General features: G+C 40.6%; 2 protein-coding genes across 2 annotated transcripts; both read right to left on the bottom strand.

The window, feature by feature from the left end:
- Window positions 1-185: 185 nt before the first annotated feature.
- actn2b (actinin, alpha 2b) lies at window positions 186-19,484 on the bottom strand. Its single transcript, XM_020643036.3, has 21 exons — window positions 19,176-19,484; window positions 13,697-13,811; window positions 13,307-13,426; window positions 13,126-13,212; window positions 12,877-12,964; window positions 12,597-12,675; window positions 9,955-10,036; window positions 9,632-9,717; window positions 9,302-9,394; window positions 8,716-8,946; window positions 8,124-8,271; window positions 7,776-7,926; window positions 5,234-5,342; window positions 4,154-4,294; window positions 3,723-3,905; window positions 3,295-3,429; window positions 2,809-2,988; window positions 2,530-2,676; window positions 1,704-1,769; window positions 1,430-1,588; window positions 186-1,197 (listed from the first exon to the last, which is right to left on the bottom strand). The coding sequence occupies exons 1-21, from the start codon at window positions 19,305-19,307 to the stop codon at window positions 1,039-1,041; spliced, it is 2,691 nt and encodes an 896-aa protein (XP_020498692.1). The 5' UTR covers window positions 19,308-19,484; the 3' UTR covers window positions 186-1,038.
- LOC109990810 (uncharacterized) lies at window positions 5,769-7,094 on the bottom strand. Its single transcript, XM_020643037.3, has 3 exons — window positions 6,990-7,094; window positions 6,835-6,893; window positions 5,769-6,722 (listed from the first exon to the last, which is right to left on the bottom strand). Exons 1-3 carry the CDS (start codon window positions 7,037-7,039, stop codon window positions 5,875-5,877), a joined length of 957 nt encoding a protein of 318 aa, XP_020498693.1. The 5' UTR covers window positions 7,040-7,094; the 3' UTR covers window positions 5,769-5,874.

Here is a 19,484-nt window from a genome sequence, read left to right as displayed (position 1 = left end):
TTTTGAGTAGAATTTAAAACATCACATTTAAGTCAATCTGACTTAGAATAAATGATGCCGTTGTCCTTTTATTTAAAGACATATTTATCACTACAGCAGGTTATGTATTTTGACAATGTAGTTTTTGGATATGGATTTAAATGTTTATGTTGACAAAGTGCAAATGAAAGAAAAAAGTACTTGAACAAGTCACAAACAGTTTATTGAATTAATACTTTACCCTCAAGTACAAAGTGTAACTCACTGAATTCATTGATAACAAATCCTGCAAAGATGACAGAACTGCCTGAGTAACTATATTTTTTCAACCAAAATACAACATGTCAAAGCTTTCACCAAAACTGACAACCGCTCTTCCACCTTAATTTTTCAATGTTTTCTAAGGCATTGTTTATTTCTTGCAGTAAAAATAAACTTTTAAAGGGAATAGCTTGCATCTAAATAGAGCATTAAATGAATCCTGTGCCTCTGTGTTCATATTGTGTCGAGTGGCCGATGATCCTTTTCACAGAAAACCCCATTAATTTGATTACATCCACAGTGTTTCAGTATTCTGGCACGGTTCACAAATTGCAAATTACTTTGAAATCAAAAACAAAAAATTATTGATTTGCCATTCTTTAAGAGCATTACATAGAATACATTTAGCAGGGAGTTTTCCTGAATGATTATTTATTTTAGTGTAGTACATTTCTTGTTCAGCTTAACCTTAATCCTAAAGCTCTTCTCTCTGCACTACTACCAAGACACACAAGATAAAATATACAATGTACTGTTGCTTACTAAATTATTTGAAAATGGAAACTTATATTATTTTGGGGGTTTTATTTATCAAGGAGACACAAGACAAGTACCAGGATACATGATCATGGACAGTCTAATGCGTCAAAGAGCTAGTATTTTTACAACACATTTCATTCAACATATTTAATCCAACGTTCTTACAGATTTCTTAAAATCATGAGGAGATGAGCAGGCCAATGGGTTTGGGGGAAGTTAGATAAATGGTCAGTAAATTTAGTTGGCAAGTCTAGTTGGTTAAAGGTCGCTCTCTCCATAGAGGGCAGTGGAGAAGGCGGTGTAGTCCAGTGCACCAGGTGGTGCTCCAGGGCCGGCGTAAGGCGGCATCCTCACGATGCAGTACTCTGCTTGTTCAGGTGGAAGTTCCCTCCTCAGCTCCTCAATCAGTATGTATGGCTGTAGGGATGGACAGACAATGCAGGTAAGTAATTTTTCCAAAAAAAGGTGTCATGTTCATCCCCCCCCTTTTCTAATTTAAGCCTATTAACAAAACTCTCTGTAAACCATAAATCAATATGGCATGCAAATACTTGAAAATAATGACTGGAATTGAAAAGACAAGTTTTGGCTCAGAATAGCTGCATGTATGCCAGTAAGCCAGCAAAAACACAAACACACTCAAGGATACCTTGTCAGTTGCCAGGATTCGGAAGGATGCCACAACCTGCTCTGCAGTGTCTGTATCTGCTGTCTCTCTGGTCATAAAGTCAATGAAGGACTGGAAAGAGACTTTTCCAGTACCATTGGGGTCCACAAGTATCATTATACGTGCAAACTCCACCTCCCCCTGAGAAAGGCACAGGAAGAGAATGAGACAGGTTTGTACTGTATAGATGAAAACACAGTTACAGTACGACTGATAATTAAGCCCCATCCAACAGACAACTTTTGGATTACCGTACCAAGTCATAACCCATGGAGATGAGGCAGGCTCTAAAGTCATCAGTCTCCATGGCTCCATTTTTCTTCTACAGTCAGACGCCACATTTCAGGTTCATAGTGCAGGAAATAAGGAGAGTGGATTAAGAGGAGATTACAGAAAAAATTAAGCAAAATAGAGGCACAAATAAAGTGCATTAGATACAATGCAATGATCTAAATTTCTGTATTTAACCAGCAGTCATTTTTGGCTTTTAAAGATATGTAGTGTGTTTTAACTTTTCACAAATGAGACTCAATCAACTACATGGAATCAACTATAACAATTAAAATAAAAGTGTATGGAGGTATGCTTTTAACAACTTATCTTTTGTGGTGTTTTGTTAAGACATTAAAGAAACTAAAGATGAATTGAACTATAAAGGGCCATATTGTGGCTTCAAAAAAGCATATATACTTGCACACACTGCAACATGTAAGTTGTGAACACAGAACACAAACAGTTCTTATCTATGATATCAGAAACACAAGCTGAAGTACGAGACATAAAATATAGCTTATTATGGTCTAACTGTCCATATAAAAACAGCAGCTAAAGTTGATAATGCATTTTGTGTGGTAATCTCTGATGGCTAATGGAGGATTGCTACATTCTCATCCTATTTCTCCACTACATCAGATCCTGGGCCTGGTAAGAACTCCTCCACAGAGAGGACATGTAGGTCACTGCGCCATCTCTAAATACAAGACTACATCTCCTCCTGCGCTCTGCTTCTTATCGCCCAGTGACCCACAGATCAGTCACTCAAATAAAAAGGTCTCAGTTAAAGGAAAGGTATCAAGCTGTACCCTGTCAAAGTGGTTGAAAGATGATCTGAACTCATTCATCTGCTGCTGGCTGATTCCCTTGGCATCCCGGGTCAGGATCTGGGTCTCAATCTCGTTGATTGTTCGGGCGATGGTTGTGAGGAGCAGCTCCCACCCGACACGGATGTGCTGTTGATGTGTTGACAAAGCAGACATAACTTTGAAGGTGCACCTTGACTAGTGCAATAAAAAATATTGTTCAGAAAACTGAAAACCAGATCCATATGTGGGCATGCTCTTGTAACACAAACTATTCTGTACCTCCATAGTGTAGTTAGTGTGTTTGTTATCAAACACCAAGGACTCCTGGATTAGCTGGTGGTCTCCCTCTAACTTGTCGATGTTGGGCTTGTAAGCAACAATGACATGCTCGACTTGCTTCAGCTGGGTCATCTGGTCCTCCAGGGTGCCTCCGATCACCAGGGAGAAGCGCCCGATTTCCTGTTAAGACAAAACAAGGTCAATTTAATTTTTGAAATAAACTTGTCTAAGTCGATGGCTGTTTTGAAGACATCAGTTACCTGTGGCTAAATGTAGAATAAGGCAGAACATAAAGCAACAAAGAAAAAATCCAAGCATAAAGTAGTAAGACTTGGCATTATTTAAACATCATGATTATCAGGAATGCCGCCATCACTGTACCCTTCCATATGTACAAAAGTATTTAAATATAATTATCTTCCACTTTTGGAATGTATTTGATTAGTTGGAGATAACTATACTGCCTATGAGGGCTGTATGTCTAACCTCCATCCTGGTCTGTATCCAGGGACCAATGAGATTAGCCTGGGCAGCAAACTGTCGTCTCAGCCTCTCATTGGCATGCTGACGGGCCATCTCCTCCTGGAGAGCACCATCTCTCTGAGGAACCAGCTTCTTCACCTAGAAAGCACACAGATATAAAGGGCTCGTTTGTAATTTCAGAGTCATCTCCTGACAATAGCCATTTACATTGAGTGGAATTATACTAGTGTAGTTACAATAATCTAAGGTGCTTAGTCCTTGAAGTCAGTGATCAAATATAAGAGAAGCACTTAACCTTTATTTCATCTATGGAATTTAGATTGAGATGTAGTAGCTGTACATGACCAGACAGCTTCCACCTGAATAATCACTATTCCCACAGTGGAAGTGTCTGAATAAATATGATATACGAGCCCTAGCTAGTTAGCTACCTTTTCCCACTTGTTGAGGAGCTCCTCAATTGTGATGGTGGCGTAAGGGTTGATAATGTTGGCCTTGATCCCGTAGCTCTGGGAGATTTTCTGCACCTCATTTTGGATTCCCAGGATGGCCTGTCTCTCTGCATCCGCCTCAGGAAGGGTAGCTTTGAACTGCTCATGAGCTGCGATTAGACTCTGGAAGGTGGAATAGGAAAGTCCTGAATTTTTATTGAAATTTCTCTCAAAAGTGAGAACATTTCATGCTTTTCTCTATTTGAGATGTGACATTCCTACTAACACAACTATATATAATATGAAACATCCATGACACAGGGAAAGTGAGAGCAGGATTAATCCTAACAAGGCTTTTTAAACTGGAAAAATTATGTAAATTTAATTCAGAAGTAGTTGTCAGTTAGCGAGCATAGTGTATTTGAACCTACCTGGACCTCGTCAGTGGTATGCACTATGAACATGTCCTGCAGATCTTCCATGGCTCCTTCCATCCAGTTGTTGAAAGGAGCAGACCTCTTGGCAAACTCCAGGAACAACTGATCAATAGTCTCCAGCAGCTTATCTGTCCGCTGAGAGGATTACAAGACATCACAGCATTATTAAATCCTGAAAAACCTGCAACACCCGATTTCTTTCTCAGTATTAGGCGCTTTCCTCACCAATGCAGGATCCGTCTTATATACAAATCCCCAAACAAACGCCCTATCACCTGTTTAAATGACTCATCCCAGGTGCAAAACATTGGTATGGCCTTGTTCACCCCCAACCCTGGCTTTGGTTTTTTTCCCCAAAAAAAAACCCTCCACCCCAACAGGGGACAGCAGGGAGTGGAAGAGGAGACAAAAAGCAGACCTCTGTCCCTGTCATTCAGACTTAATCCTTGGCCCTTTGCCCGGGCCCTCACACATTTGCAGTCTGGAATGGCCAGCATGGATCAGAGGAAGTGGCTGGTGGGCCATCAGCCAGTCACTTTCTGTACAGGACTCTTACATCTATTTCTCCTTTATCCCCTTCACCCCTCCCATTTTACCATTCTATCTGGGTCAGGGATTTTAAAGGGGATCCAATTATCTCTCCTCATTAATCAGTTGTGTCTTCACTTTTCAGATGTCATTGACAGACACTGGAATATGCTTACACTAAGTCAGTCTTGGACGCAACTTCATCCTGTATCTTTTGTGGCCCAAGTGGAACATTAGCGCACTCTTGTGGGGATTTGGCCCAACATGCGCAAAGAAATGAATCCTTCAAATTTCAAGAAATCACCAGCTATAACAAACACACACTTAAAGCTCATGAGAGATAGCTTCTCAACTGTCAATGAATGCTTTTCATCTGCAACTGTAAATTCAAATGACATTCAAATGTATTCCTTAAGGCAACTGGGCTTCATTTTAGTTAAAGATCTTCAACAAAGTCCAATGGCATTTTGGATAACCACATCAGGGATGATTGAGAACCTTCACAGACAGTGATATTTTGATCTTATTCTTAAATGTTGCCTTCACCTCCAAAGACTCCCTTCTCTTCTGGGTCAGAGTCCCCAGCTTGTCCCACAAGTCACAGATGCTCTGGCAGCGTTGGTTCACAGCAGCAACATCATGATAGTCAAGCTCACTGAGAAGGGGGACAAAAAATAAAAAAAAACACACGTCAGTTGAGGATAAGAGCATTAAATTACAGGGTATGTCAGTGTCTGTGGTGCACAACCAGAAAAAAAAAAGTTCAAACCATGAAACACCGCTGCACTGGAACAAATTAAGGTGGATAATCAAAGATGCTTGATTTAAGTTTATAAATTGGGCATTTTGTTGGTGCTGGGGATGCCAAGACTTGTCTTTAGCATTTCAATTTTAGACAACCAACTGGTCAGTGCCTCTGTATATTTAGACACCCTCTCCCCCCCCCCCCCACTGGCTACACAAAGAGCAAAATTATTAGAAGTCTTGAGCTGTAGGACTTAATTTGCCACATTCCCTTTTGGTACCAACAGCACTGTTGCAGTTCTCTGGTTCCCATGAAGAACAACATATAACACCACAGTCCTATTTAAAGTTTTTTTTATTAAAATTTCAGAAGCAGCAACTTTAATACAGATATCAAACTACAGGCACTGCCTTTACATCAAGTTGGTTCTCAAACTTCTTGATTAAGAGGTCTTGCCGGGGTCCAGGGCCTTCTGAAAGACCTGATCATTGGGAACCTGTTGGGTCTCTGTTTGATATGGCGCCGAGGGAAAGTGGTACTTCTCGTAGTGGACTTCATCCCAGTGGTCTTGGCCTGCTTCATAGCTGGACTGGGAGTGAGAGACTGTGCCAGGAGGAAGCTGACCAGTCAGGAATAGGTAGAACTGGTCTTGCCTGAATGCTCCCAGAGCTTGTGAACCCTGCTGTTGGGGGGCTTCTTTAGACGTGGAAGGAGCTGAAAATTGCTCAGCTACAGCGTGAGCCGAAGCGGAGGGGGGTGCCTGCATGTATCGTTGACCTTCAGTTTCCCTCTCTCTGTTTCCGTGCTCAATCACAGCTTCATAATGACTCAACTCACCACCCTGGTAGAATGTTTCTGGAAAAGGAGGCGGTGGGGGAGGATAGCTCAGCGCCTCAGTTTCTTGTTCCAAGCTACCATGCTGGAAGTTTGCTTCGTAGTTGTCAAGCTCACCTGCCTGATAGGAAGACTGAGGTGGAGGGGGAGGATAGCTCTGCTCCTCAGAGTTACCATGCTCAAAGCCTGTTAAGTAAGACAGGGGTTGAGACATGGTGTGGGTAGGCGCATACTCAACATGCGCTGCATCCCATGAAGCCACCTTGTGTACATCACGAGTAGAGCTTGCTGGATATGTTTGCGGTCCAATTTCCATCACCGGCTGTGGCTCATACTTGAAGGAGCCAGCAGGGTGATTCACATTGGAAGGCTGAGCAGGAGCGTTGTTCAGTGAGCTATAATGGAGGAAAGGAGGGCTGTTGGAACTCCCTACATTAGGGTCATACAGACTTCCACCTAGGTGAAAATATAAAGTTAGAATTAAGTAACGAGAGTTTACAAATATTTACATGGAGTAAAAGCAAATGCTTTCGGAGTACATTTAAAGTCAGAGAAATAAGGATTTTACCTTTCTCAGCAGGAAAGCAGTAGACATTCCAGCTTAACAATGTAAGAAGAAGCAACTGACTAAAAACAAAATCAAACAGCAAGGGTCAAAAATGTGAGAAAGAACAACCAGCAAATTGCAAACAACATTCACAAAAACATTAAACAAACACATACCTTGCATGGACTAGAAGAGCCATTTTGCTTGTCAGCTGAAATGATATCATCTTCTGTCAGAGCACCGGTTAAATACGATACTGGAAATACTCTCTGACAAATCACCGACTGAGAAGGTAACGGCGAGGTGTTCATCATTGACAACAGGTGTTCATCATTGCCTGCTGATTGCATGCCACACCCCTAACCCTTGTATTGAGACTTTGTGGGGTGAAAATCACTTAAAGAAGAAGAGGGTATTTTTTTTTGTTATGTTTTAAGATTTATTTTGGGCTTTTTGTGCCTTTAATGCAGAGAGAGGACAGTGGACAGAGTCGGAAACCAGGGAATGACATGCAGAAAGGGGCCATGGGTGGAAGTGAACCTGGGCCTACCGCTCGAGATGAGTCTCAACACATGGGACGTGCGCCCTAACCATTGCGCCACCAGTGCGGGTATTTTATAGAAATGTTTTCTATAATGGTTCAAAATTATCTCACATGTGACTTCAATTTTAAATTATGCACTCTTTTTCTCCACCACATGCAATTTTTTTTTACTTGTATTCCAAATCAATCCAGGCCTCGTAGGTTTTACTGTGTCTTGAGCCAAAAAACTATAATTGTAGTTAATATGTGAAAGACGGAACAGAAATCAAGATTGCATTTGCTGTGAGTGTTTCTCTCTCCCTCCCTCCCTCCATCCCTCCATCCCTCCCTTCTCTGATTTTGTTTGGCAGGAGTTAAAACACACTCCTGGGCCTCCATGACACATGAGCGCAAAATGTCTGCTAAAGAGAGTGCGTACTTTAGTTCCTGAGCAATAGCTGCAATCTGCTCCACTCTGTCCTGGTGGGCCGCCAAGTCGCTCTCGAAGGCCTCGTGTTTTCGAAGCAGTGCTTTTATTTCTGTCAGGGTGGCTGTTTCGAAGTCCTTCTGGGACAGCATCAGTTCTTTACCTAAATATCACACATAAGGGGGAGAGAGGTTTGAGGTCAAAGATGGGAACAGTCAGATGATTAACAATCTAAACAACAGCCCTGGACACACGCGATCAGGAATGCAGAGGCCTGTAGGGGAATATTGAGCTAGCAAGCAAAGATGAACAGATAAACATACAACACAGAGAGGTAGAGAAAGCAAAACTACAACTAACCGCTGGCCCAGTTCTCATGATTAGTGGCTTTTTGGCGGAACTTTTCAGCCAGGTGGTCCAGCCTCTCCAGCCTCCGGATCTCAGTAAGGAGCCACTCCTCGTAGCCTTTCTCTGCCTGGTCCAGGCCCTGCCATGCACTGGCTATGTCCTGTACACACAAGGGAAATAGACAAATCATAGCTTAAATGTATTACATTAAGATGTTTAAAAATTGACAGAAAAATATAAAGATACAAAAAAGATATTAATAACATGAAAAACCATTAAATAAAGGTGAAATATGAAATCACAAGGTAGTATAAAATATAATGTGTATGAGGCTTAAATGAAAATAAACAGTGCCTCAAATAGAAAAGCAATAGAAGTACAAGAAGTAAAGTGGCAAAAGCAAGCTGGGTAGAAATGTATTCTTTCTGCATTATTTGCAGTTGCAGAAAAGTTGAACAAATCGCCATCTAATGTTTGACTCTCAGAACCTCAGAAGTACTTCTTAGTCCTATATAAGATTTGGCAGCAAATTAATTTTGTCTAAAGACTTGTCATGCACACCACTTAATTACAATCAGAAGACACATTTTACAATGTGACTTACAGACACCATCTTCCCCTCAGAGGGCATGAAGGCAGGGCGATTGCTGATGCGCAACTTGGTCTGCAGGGTGTTGAAGTTAATTTCCAGCTGGCACTTTTCCTGCACTTTAGGGGGCTTGTGCTGGCGTCTGTAGTCCCTGAAATCCTCCAGCTTCCGCTGCATTTCTGCCATGGTCTTCTCCGGAGTCCGGTTCTCTAGCCAGGGTGTGGTGCGGTGGATCCACTCCAGCAGCTGGGAAACACAAAGATAACATGTGAACAAATGGACAGGTGAAGGTGCTCCATGTTAGGAAGGTAGTGTGTCAGAAAGACTGTGATGAAATTTTTCAGCAGATTGGTCTCAGCTTATTGTTACAATGATGTACAGGAGTGGGTGAAGGAAAAGAGTCTACTTTGAACTTCTTTCATCATGTAATAAGCAGAGGACAAAGTTCTGTCACATGTACAAACAATTATGCACAAAAGTTCTAAAGTTCACCAATTTTGCTTTGAAACATCAAAGGTTTTATTACACAAAGTGTCATCATTTCACACGAAGGGTAGCTCTCTATACATTTATATTTAATGAAATTCAAATAATGCTTCACCTCACTGGCCAGTCTCTCATACTCCGCCATCATTTTCTCATTCTCCTGGTTTACACCGAGTACCTTACAGATCCGGTTGGCAGCCGTCTCTGCCTGAGAGTACAGGGTAAAATAAATGTTATAGGCAGAGTATCGCAGTGGGTCATGCTCCTATTGATCCTTTTAAATTAACTGAACGCATAATCCGAACAATTGATTTATTATCAAAAAGTAAAAATCACACCAGAAATTCATTTTCCTGACACTATGCTTAAAAAAACATACAGACATTAGGGATGACTTACTCATCTGAAACAGAAATTGTTATGGGAATAGTTTTAATAGCGATACCTGCTCTGCTCCAGCAAAAGCATGATAAAAACAGGACACGTAGGTCATGATAGCTCTCTCATCGGGCTTTGGGGTGTTGATGATATCTATTGAAATGTGAGGGAAGACAAAAAAAATCTAAATGTGGAAAAATCACAAAGAAAAGTGAATGAAGGGAGACAGAAACTGAGAATCAATTTTTGTCTTTTTTCTTTTCAGCTAAAATAGACAAAATATCCTCAAACACAAGCAGTGAAAAAGACTTACAATTCCCTCATCCATATTTCGATGAGAAGTTTATGAGCAGGTTGAAATTAGGATACATCTATTCCATTAAACATTACCTTCTGCATCCAGCATTTTGGGAATGTCCAGGTGTTTCTCGGCTATGTCGAAAGCCAGGTTCAGGTTCCCCAGAGGATCATCCTAAATACAGAAACACAATTCTGCATCACTGGACTGCAATGCTGGACTTAAAATGCCACCGCACTGACCTCCATGCTATGGTTGACACATCATACTCCCTGATCACCTACTCTACAGCGGCACTCGTTTAAATTTATACTTGAAAGAGCTGCTGCACAAAAGCCTAAACTGATTGACTGAAGTGTTTTCTGGTTGTTTATCAGGGACAACACATGTTGATGTTGAAATTATATCAGTCCCATGGATCATGTCTTAATGGAAAAATCATTTCTTAAAACATATATGAATCACTTTTTTTGGTCAAAACTGGGATTTTTCTGAAAACTACAAGCGGTAACTTCACTGGTAAGTATAATTATTTATCTTTTTATTCAAATAAGTATGATGATGATGTTTGTGGCAAATCAAAGAATTGGAAATGTTCACTGTATGAACCCAAGAAGCCAGCGATGTTTATTTTTACACTGACTTGGAAAAACTACACTTTTAGGATAAATTGTCAAAAAAAAAGAAAAACATCCATGTATTTCAAATAAAATTGTTTTATCAAAGAACTTAGTTGTTCTGTTGGGAGAAACAACATTTTAAACAGGGTGGGAGTGATGCATTGAGCCAACAGCTGACGGTGAAGCCTTCCCCCCTGCTAATGGGACAGTCAGTGAGGTGAGTGAGGACAGTGGGGGTAAAGGGATCATGCTATCATGCTGCTGTCGCTGCTATTGTCCCTATCTCTGGACCACTCTTCTATAATGGTGGAGGATGGGGTGGGGGCGGGGACACTACATGACAGGGCCAGCTGCTCACAGATCCAGTGCAGGAGAGAGACGTGGATGAATAGGGTGGTAAATTGATGACGGTATGGATGGAGGGATGGACGGATAGAAGGATACCCCGAGGCTCGCCTGAGCCTGTGCTTGTGTGTGTGTGTGTGTGTGTGTGTGTGTGTGTGTGTGTGTGTGTGTGTGTGTGTGTGTGTGTGTGTGTGTGTGTGTGTGTGTGTGTGTGTGTGTGTGTGTGTGTGTGTGTGCGCATCCCTGACCAGATAAGTCTCAGCAGGCTGTATCACAGCAAGCTTAACAAATGCGCTCACCTGGAGCCAGACTCAACAGCTGCCTGGCTCACAGTGAATCTGTCTCCTGGCAGCAAAAGCAGAGCTGAAAAGTCGAGGTGTGACTGGATGTGTGAATATGTGTCAAATAGATTTAAAGAGTGAGAAATAGCCGTTTAGAGGAATATATAGCCACGTTCAATCTCTTCTCCTGATACACTATCTTTGCACTAATATAAACTTCAATAAAAACCACAGTGACAATTCCACAGTTTTCTTCCTCACTTTCCTGAGCCTGGGAGCCTCTAACGGGGGAACACTATGTGACAATAGCAGCAGCAAAGCTAAGCCTGAGCTCTGCAGGGACTAGGCTCATGTTTCTGTGACTATTCAGGGTCAACTCCAAGTCAGGACAGGGAGTTACGTACTGAAAAGTGAGAGCTTCTGTTTCCAAAACAAATGAAAAAGGCACTCCTCATAACCAGTCACGATGAGAGGAGACGCTTCAAAATTAGCCCTTGCCTTCACCTTGATAAGACGGCATCTCCTTCTAGGACGAAGAGGGGTGCCTTACTTGAATATTATTGTTGCCTTACAAACAAACACAGAAGAGGCTGTCAGCTGTGCTCTCTAGTGCTGGAATAATAAGCATCCAGGCTCACTGAGGCCCTCACCTGCTTATACAAAACACAGACAACCCTGGCCGTCTATTAAAGCCACAATATTAAAATGAGCTGAGGATTTGTTTGCCGAGGAAACACATGCAAACACACCCAATATGCTGGTGGGAATATTCTAACTTGAATATCTTTTGTCATAGTTTAAAGGCAGACATGCCTGGCTTTGCATATTTATCATTTCAGGTTTTCGTCAATGCACAAAAGGGAACAAACCCAGACTTAGAAATCCAACATTGTGATGAGCACAGTGCAGTGGAAAAATATAAACAGGTTTTTTTTAGGATTCTTCTGCTAAAATGATGAGCCAAGTAAGAGATTTGCCTCAAAATAATGAAGCGTGAGGTGGGACTAATTGAATACCGTTCTGCTGGGAAGAAGAAATACATCCAATGCCTTATGTTCAATAGTGAAATGACACACTGTTTAACTCACGCTACACCAAACACTGCAACATTCACCGTAATTCAACCTGAATAAATTACACTGCAAACAAGGGTGTGTCATTTAAAATGCTACACATTTTCCAGGAGTTCCATGAGAAAAACAAGCAAATAAAAACAAACTACTTTAAGCTAAATCTGGCATATTTTGTCATCATCTCTGCATCAAATACTTCCCTGTACTCCAAATACTTCACAAACTACCAGTCGTGGATTTAGACTGAGAGTTATCATCGTTTCACAGCATATCATTAAAAGTAGCCTTAAGTGACATTCATCTTTGTGTACTTATTTTTCACCCGTTTATACTGTGACAGAAGTGTTAAATGTGTGGAAATAACTCTGTTAGTGAGAAACACGGCATCCTGGTTACAAGTGAAACCACACGACACCTTGTTGAGTTTAGAGTAGTCGAGCAGGTCGGGTCTGTGTCTATGAATCAGGGCGCAGAAGGCCAGGCCATCCTTCCAGCTACACCGGCCCGATGAGCGGAGAGAACCAACATGTCAGGTCAAAGTCAAGCTTTATTTTAGGAAGATATCCCATAATGCTATCAGAAGAACCTAATCACTCAATAAACAAATATTTTTACAACTTGTGATGACATTTTTTAACCTTTCCTTTTGATAATGAAGATTAGCATTTGATCAAAAACATTTGCTGTTCGCTTACCTGACATGGAAGTTTTGGACATTGACATTCCTGTAAGGGGCAGTCTTTCTCTGACACCACAGAAGAAGACCTTCCTTGGCAGATGTTTCTGAGGAGAAAAATAAATGTTTGACAGTAGGTTTTACATCATAACCTGCAATTTACATTTTGTATAGCTTTTTCAAGTGTATGTTCAGTTGACACTGTGTTTTGAGAAAATAAACTTCATTTAGATTTATTATATGTATATGTTTATATGTATTATCCCACCTTCCACATTAATGTCCTGAATGGCAAAGCGGAGGATGATAGTCCAGATCATTCCAAGGGTCATCTTTACGTTACCGTCCACAATCTCTGAAAAGAAAAAACAAAACATGTTTCAATCAGTTACGTCCCTTTATGTGTTCGAGTTCATACTAGCCAAATTTAACATAAGGGATTTCTTTACCTTCAGCTCCAATAGAGACCAGTTTCACTCCTTTGCTTGTGATGTAGTCCAGCGCTTTGTTTACATTAGCAATCTTATGAAACCGCATCTTCCCTCTGTCTGGCTTGGGTAACCTTTCTCCTGCAGGCAGATCATTATGTGACTCAGTCAGATATTTATGTGTTGTGTGTCAATTCCAACGAAAAACACATTAAAACACGTACATTATGTCACATTAAACCAACAAATAACCAACAAACAAATACAACTACTGCGAATAAGTGTGTCTTACAGTTGTTATCATGTGCATTTAATCCTACTGGTGTACTATTACAAGTCCTACTCCTAATATATTGAAATTAACTTAACAGAAGTTTAGTTTCAGTTAAGAAGAACTTTAAGTTAACATACCTGAGATAACTTCCAGAAGCAGCATGAGTTTCAGTCCATTCCTGAAATCCTCCTCAATGTTTTCAATTTGAGTACCAGCTTTCCTCAGGTGGGAGTTACACCAGGCTGTGAATGTCTGACAAGAGAGAGATGCAGGGCGATTACCATGGAATTATTGCAAAGCCACTATAAAAGAAGTGCATGAGTATTTCATTTTTTCCCCCACAAGATTCTACAATGAACTACAGCGAGCAACACACACTCTGTAAAAAACAGCAATCAACTTGAGAATAGTAAAGTGACACACAAAGTCCTAAAGTTGACCAGCATTATTTTATATTAGACTTTGCTACATACCAAGAAATATTTAATTTATTAGCTAAAGTCAAAAAAAGTAGGTCCTTGTAACACAAAAGCTAGTTTCAGAAATCCTCTTCAATTCATTTGTTAAGCTAGCCAACTAAATCTATACAGCCAGGAGAGGTTTCATTCCCTTATTACATTTTGAAAGCGAATTCTTGAAATCGGTTTATATTTTGTGAGGCAGGCCTACATTTACATCCCAGTATAAACACACAGCAGCACCAATTCTCATCATTGAGGCTTAAAGTTAAGCTTTCAATTAGCTAGCTGAAACTTTCATTTAGCTTCTTTTTTGTTTTCATTCAGAGGTTTTTGTCCTAATACTTCAGAGCCATGGGGTCTGGGAGGTGTAAATGAATGACACTATCATGTATGTGCTCTATGGCTCCCACTACAAGCTATCAGGAAGATCTGGGTTATTGTTTTTAGAACATTTTTGCTCGGAGCAACAGTTGGTGGCTTTTCAAAACATGAACAGGACCTAGCTTAAAACGCTGCTGTTTCCAGCGCTCTTTATACATTTTTCCCCCAAACATGAAAGTATATTACTTGAAATAACTTTTGTAAAAAAAAAAAAAAAAAAAACAACAACTGGCTAGCTATAACCTAGCTACTCTAGTTGTCGGTTCTGCATTAATGTTAGCTTCTTCTTAATGGCAAACTAGTCAAAGTACAACTCAAGTCAGACCTGGCATCAGACAATGTAGCTAATGTTTCATCCTTTTGGCGCTTGCTAACAAAAGCCACACAAAACTCCCCCTCTACCCCCTCTAGTAATCGAGAGCCCCACCTATGTTACTGAAGTTCTGAATTGTGACACAGTTTGGCAAGACAGGCATCTCATGTGAATTCTTTTTGAGCTTGGTTCCAGCGTGTGTCGTGGTGGAAACCCCCTGTTTTTCTATGTTAGCTTGTGTTTAGAAAGGCAAAGCATTCTGCTAACACTGTAACGTTGCATTCTTTGGATTTTTCCAGCAGGTCCTTCACAAGACCTTGGCATAGAAATCAATCTGAACACTATTTGGGGAAACTAAAAGGACATTTAATGAAGGTCTCATTTTATGAGCCATGTTGCCCATTGTTCATTGCCATATAAAAGTGATTGAGGTAGATTGCTTCCAATATTACTTTGAGCTCAACTTAAATCATTTTTCTTTGCATGGATTAAACTATAAACAAGACATTTATCTTTGTGAAAGACCTAAACAAACTGAGAAAGCTTACATCTTAACAGATCTTCACTGCAAGATTATACAAATAAATGTTGACCTTTTTGAACCAGTGTTACATTTTCAGATTAACCTTCAGTTACATACGTGTCAAGTTGCAACTTTCTCTGTCTTCTAAAGCTTACAACCATCAGAACAAACAAACTCTATGCGTGGCACTGAAATACTGTAAATCACGTTAAGACAGGATCATTGTCTTCTCCTATTTTAATATCCCCTTTCAATAGAGACAAGCAGAGTTCACAGGCGCTCAGCACTGTACAGATCAGATGAAAGGTGGGAGCCGACCACAGAGCACATTCCGACCGATATAAGGTGTTAAATTTAGACCGCTCTGCTGTGCCTCACGATAAGAGGCCGGGAGGAAAAGCGTCAAAACGTCTCGCCATGTCAACATGAATGGAAATGTCACGTGGATGCAGAGCAAGTTTTCCCTTCACGTCACTCTTTGTCACTACTTTGCCACTTATAAAGTGATTGGTTACAGCTGCAAGGTGACAGCTTTATCACAGTACATGTATGCAGCCCTTCCAGGTCACACTTGTTACTATGCTGTGGTATGAAGACTGGCAGGAATGGATACAGGATAGGAACAAAGTCAGAAATCCAAATCATTTGAAGGGTATACCACCGGCAGGATGCATGAAAAGATCTGTCAAAGTGAATGTCAACCCCTGCCTCAGTACAAAAAAAACATCCAAATAGGCCACTATCATAAACTAGAAATATTGTTTAATGTTTATAGGTGTTTAATCAATGAGCCCATTTATTCCTATAGTATTCATAAGAAACTAATAGGTCTGAAGGGGTACTTTTTAAAGTATTTTCGGGTAAATGTGGATTTACATTTATTTTCAGATATGTTTAAGTTATTCAGAATTAATAATCATCAGGTTCTTTTGGTCTTTTCATTTTTCACTTTTGGTAATCTTAACCTTTATTGTATTTTGTTCTAGTGCCATGAATTTGTTTTTATTCCTTTAGAATGAAAGACAATTGTAAGTAGTAATTTGTTTAATTTTCTCAATAGTAGGTCAGTATATATACTTTTTATGTGAGCATCTTTCAACTTGAACGCAAGCATTTGTGCACTCAGTCCTGTAGTTTTTTTTTATATTAATGCAGTAAATTGTCATAAATTGAGGAAGACATTCTAGCCATTTTCCAGCCCTAATTCTTCCACCATCTTGCTGGTGAAAAAAACAGAATATCAAAAGGCTTGGCGTAAAGATCATCTCATTCCACACGAAAAGTGTGTGTGTGTGTGTGTGTGTGTGTGTGTGTGTGTGTGTGTGTGTGTGTGTGTGTGTTTGTGTATGTGTGTGAGACAGTGGACGTCTGCCCTCCTTGATAAAATGTGTGGCCTGCTGGACCCCCAAATTTGACTCAGTCACAGTCAAAGAACCTTAATGCCCACTTTCCAAGCCTACCCGCCCTACTGTCCCTTCCGACACTACTGACCAGTGACGATAAAAGCTAAAAATATTTATGAATCACATCCAGAGAGAGTCCAACCCTCCCTTTAAAGTGGCTAAGGCCTTTGGGGCCAGACGCTAGTCAGCTGTGTCCAGGAGAATGGGGAACAAATGACAACCAAATGTTACACTTATTACAAATAGCTTGTGAGCTAACAGTTAAGTTTTGACTACCCTTTCCCTCCATTGAATGATTTTAGTCAATTTAGGACAGTTCTGCACTTTCACTTACGGTAACACAACACCCTGCCACTAGGACTTGGCTTAGTGGTTCTCATAGCTTTAGCAATGTCCTCCATGAACCTGTCTATGTCAGCTAATGGATAAAAAATGTCAAAAAGCATCATAAGATTGAAATCCTATGAAGAAAAGCTCCTACTGCTCGCATGATTTAAAATAAACCAACTGTTCTTTGACTTTGCTTAAAATGAGATTTAAGTCAACTGGAAAGAAACTATTTGGAATAGGGAACAAAAGGTGTCGCCTGTGGTGAGAGAAATAGAAGCAATAATCACGCTCATTGGGAATGTCTACCAGAGGTCTATGGTAACAAACAGGCAGTAAGAGAAACACCAGTGTTATTGTATGTAACCATCTTTTAATAAGTCACTACATTTGAACAGCTGCTTACAGAACCACTCTACTAAGCACTTGTAGCGCCAAATGATAATGTGCAGAACAGAGACCCTATAACAGGGATGGGCAACTTTGGTCACAGCAAGGGCCACATTCATTAAATTCTCACTGCCAGAGGGCCAAAATGTAGGATACAAAAACGATTACAGTCAATGTGTCTGTCTCAAATTTACTCAACATATACCAGTGATCAAATATTATCACAGACATATTTCTGGTTTTCAGGATTTCAATGCAGATTTTGTCATGTTTTCTTCCTGTTTCCAATTAATCGACTTGCGGGCCACGTCGAGGGTTGATGGGGCCGCCAGTTGCCCACCCCTGCCCTATAACATAGCTGTTTATAATATGGACATGGGAGATGAGATGACTGTAGTGTTGCTGCCTTGTGTTACCAAGAATACACCGTTTTGTCATCACTGTTGAGGCCACAGCAGGTTACGCATAAAGCTTGTGGTCTCCACTTGTGCAAAGGGCTACATTTTAAGGCCCAGGCCAGCTCTTAAAGCCCTAAAACCAACTGACAGTGTGGGAAGCTGAGGCTATATTGAGTAGGGTTGATGCTGGTACGATATTTCTGCATGGTTTCTATAAACAAAAGAATTCCGCACCAAGGACACTGGATTAACCCTACTATAATGCCTTTTGGTCCCTGAGGTTAAAATTAGATGCAGCGTCCATTCTAATCCCCAAGAGCGTCATCATGTGTTAGAAGCATCTGTTGACAGCTCGCATTCCTCGCGTATCAGTGGAGAGGCAGCAGTCTGGAGAGCCGCTGGAAGGCAGAGCTATTGTTAGATGGTACCCACCGCATCCGTCTGTCATGCCTATCACCCCCAGACCTTTGGCTGCGTCAAGGTAGCAGCATGTAAAAAGAACCAAGCCGGAAGTTAGAGAGGCTATCCACCAAAGTAAACCTTCGTAAAAAAAATATACATTTCGTAATATTACATTTCCCCTAATTCCTTAAGAATGATCATTTATTCCTGCACCACGGGCTTTACTGTTCACTTTGAGAGTTGGATAGGCTACCATTTTGTTTTGTTCTGTTTTTCTTAATAGCTCGATTGGAGTATTTTTTTTTTTTTTTTTGTATTGTCCGTTTAGTTTATTTTATTGGATTTTGCATTTGTTCAGTGGTGAAGAATGGGGGTAGGACTTGACAAGCCTAGGCTTCTTCCTATCGAACGAGTCAAATGTGTATTATATTGAAATTGACTTTTTTATTTTATTTTTAATACAGATTTTTTCATTTGTTTATTCGTTTTCATCTATTTTTTAATCGTTCGAAATAAAGAAAAAATTAAACAGCAGTAATGACACTGACTGAGGTTCATGCCATAGCTCCATAAGGTGGTTTGGGTTTACCAACTTATCATTGTGTTTTCACTTTTTAACGTTGTGTAATTTAACCACCTTGAAATAATGAACTGGTTGAATACGAGCTGGTGAAGATGTTTTGCATGTCCCCATGTTGCTAATCAAACAGAAATTGGTTGTAACTTTGCGTTTATCGTAATGAACGTCCTTATTGTATGATCGCATCCCTCATGACGACCCTGGGAAAGTTACTTTCGCCAACCAGTGTTTTATTTTGAAAGGGTCAGCCGGATGTTCTACTATACATTGGTGTTCTTGGTCTCATCCACACAGAGCTGTCACAAAGTTTGATACTAAATAAAATAATAACTGCCTCCAGGTTGACTTTTTTTTAAATTGTAAAACTTCTGGATGTAGTGTTCAGCATAAACAAGGGTTTGATTTAATTCTTCTTTAATTCTTCTCTCGATGACTTACCTTCCTCTGCTGTTGTTCCCAGGCAGGGTCCAGTAGCATGTCCCTGTCCCACTCATCTTCCTGTAGCATATACTCTTCCTCGTAGCCATTATTATAGTGCACCGTTGTTTCCACCTGGGTCATCATCATCATTGTTGTATCGTTACTTTTCTTGTTACCTGCTCTCAGCTGTATTGACTGAAACGTCGAGGACGGGATAGTTATCTGACTTTCTGTTCTCCGAGCTGCTGCTTCTGCTCTCTCACTCCGTCACGCTTGCCCTTGTCCTCCCGACCTGTCAGACGTCTGGCCCCGGGTTGCCACGGACGA

The sequence above is a fragment of the Labrus bergylta genome, chromosome 10 (genome assembly GCF_963930695.1).
Source record: "Labrus bergylta chromosome 10, fLabBer1.1, whole genome shotgun sequence".
NCBI classification, from domain to species: Eukaryota; Metazoa; Chordata; class Actinopteri; order Labriformes; family Labridae; genus Labrus; species Labrus bergylta.
Note: the sequence above shows the minus strand (reverse complement) of the source record. Positions and strands in the feature narration are given on the sequence as shown.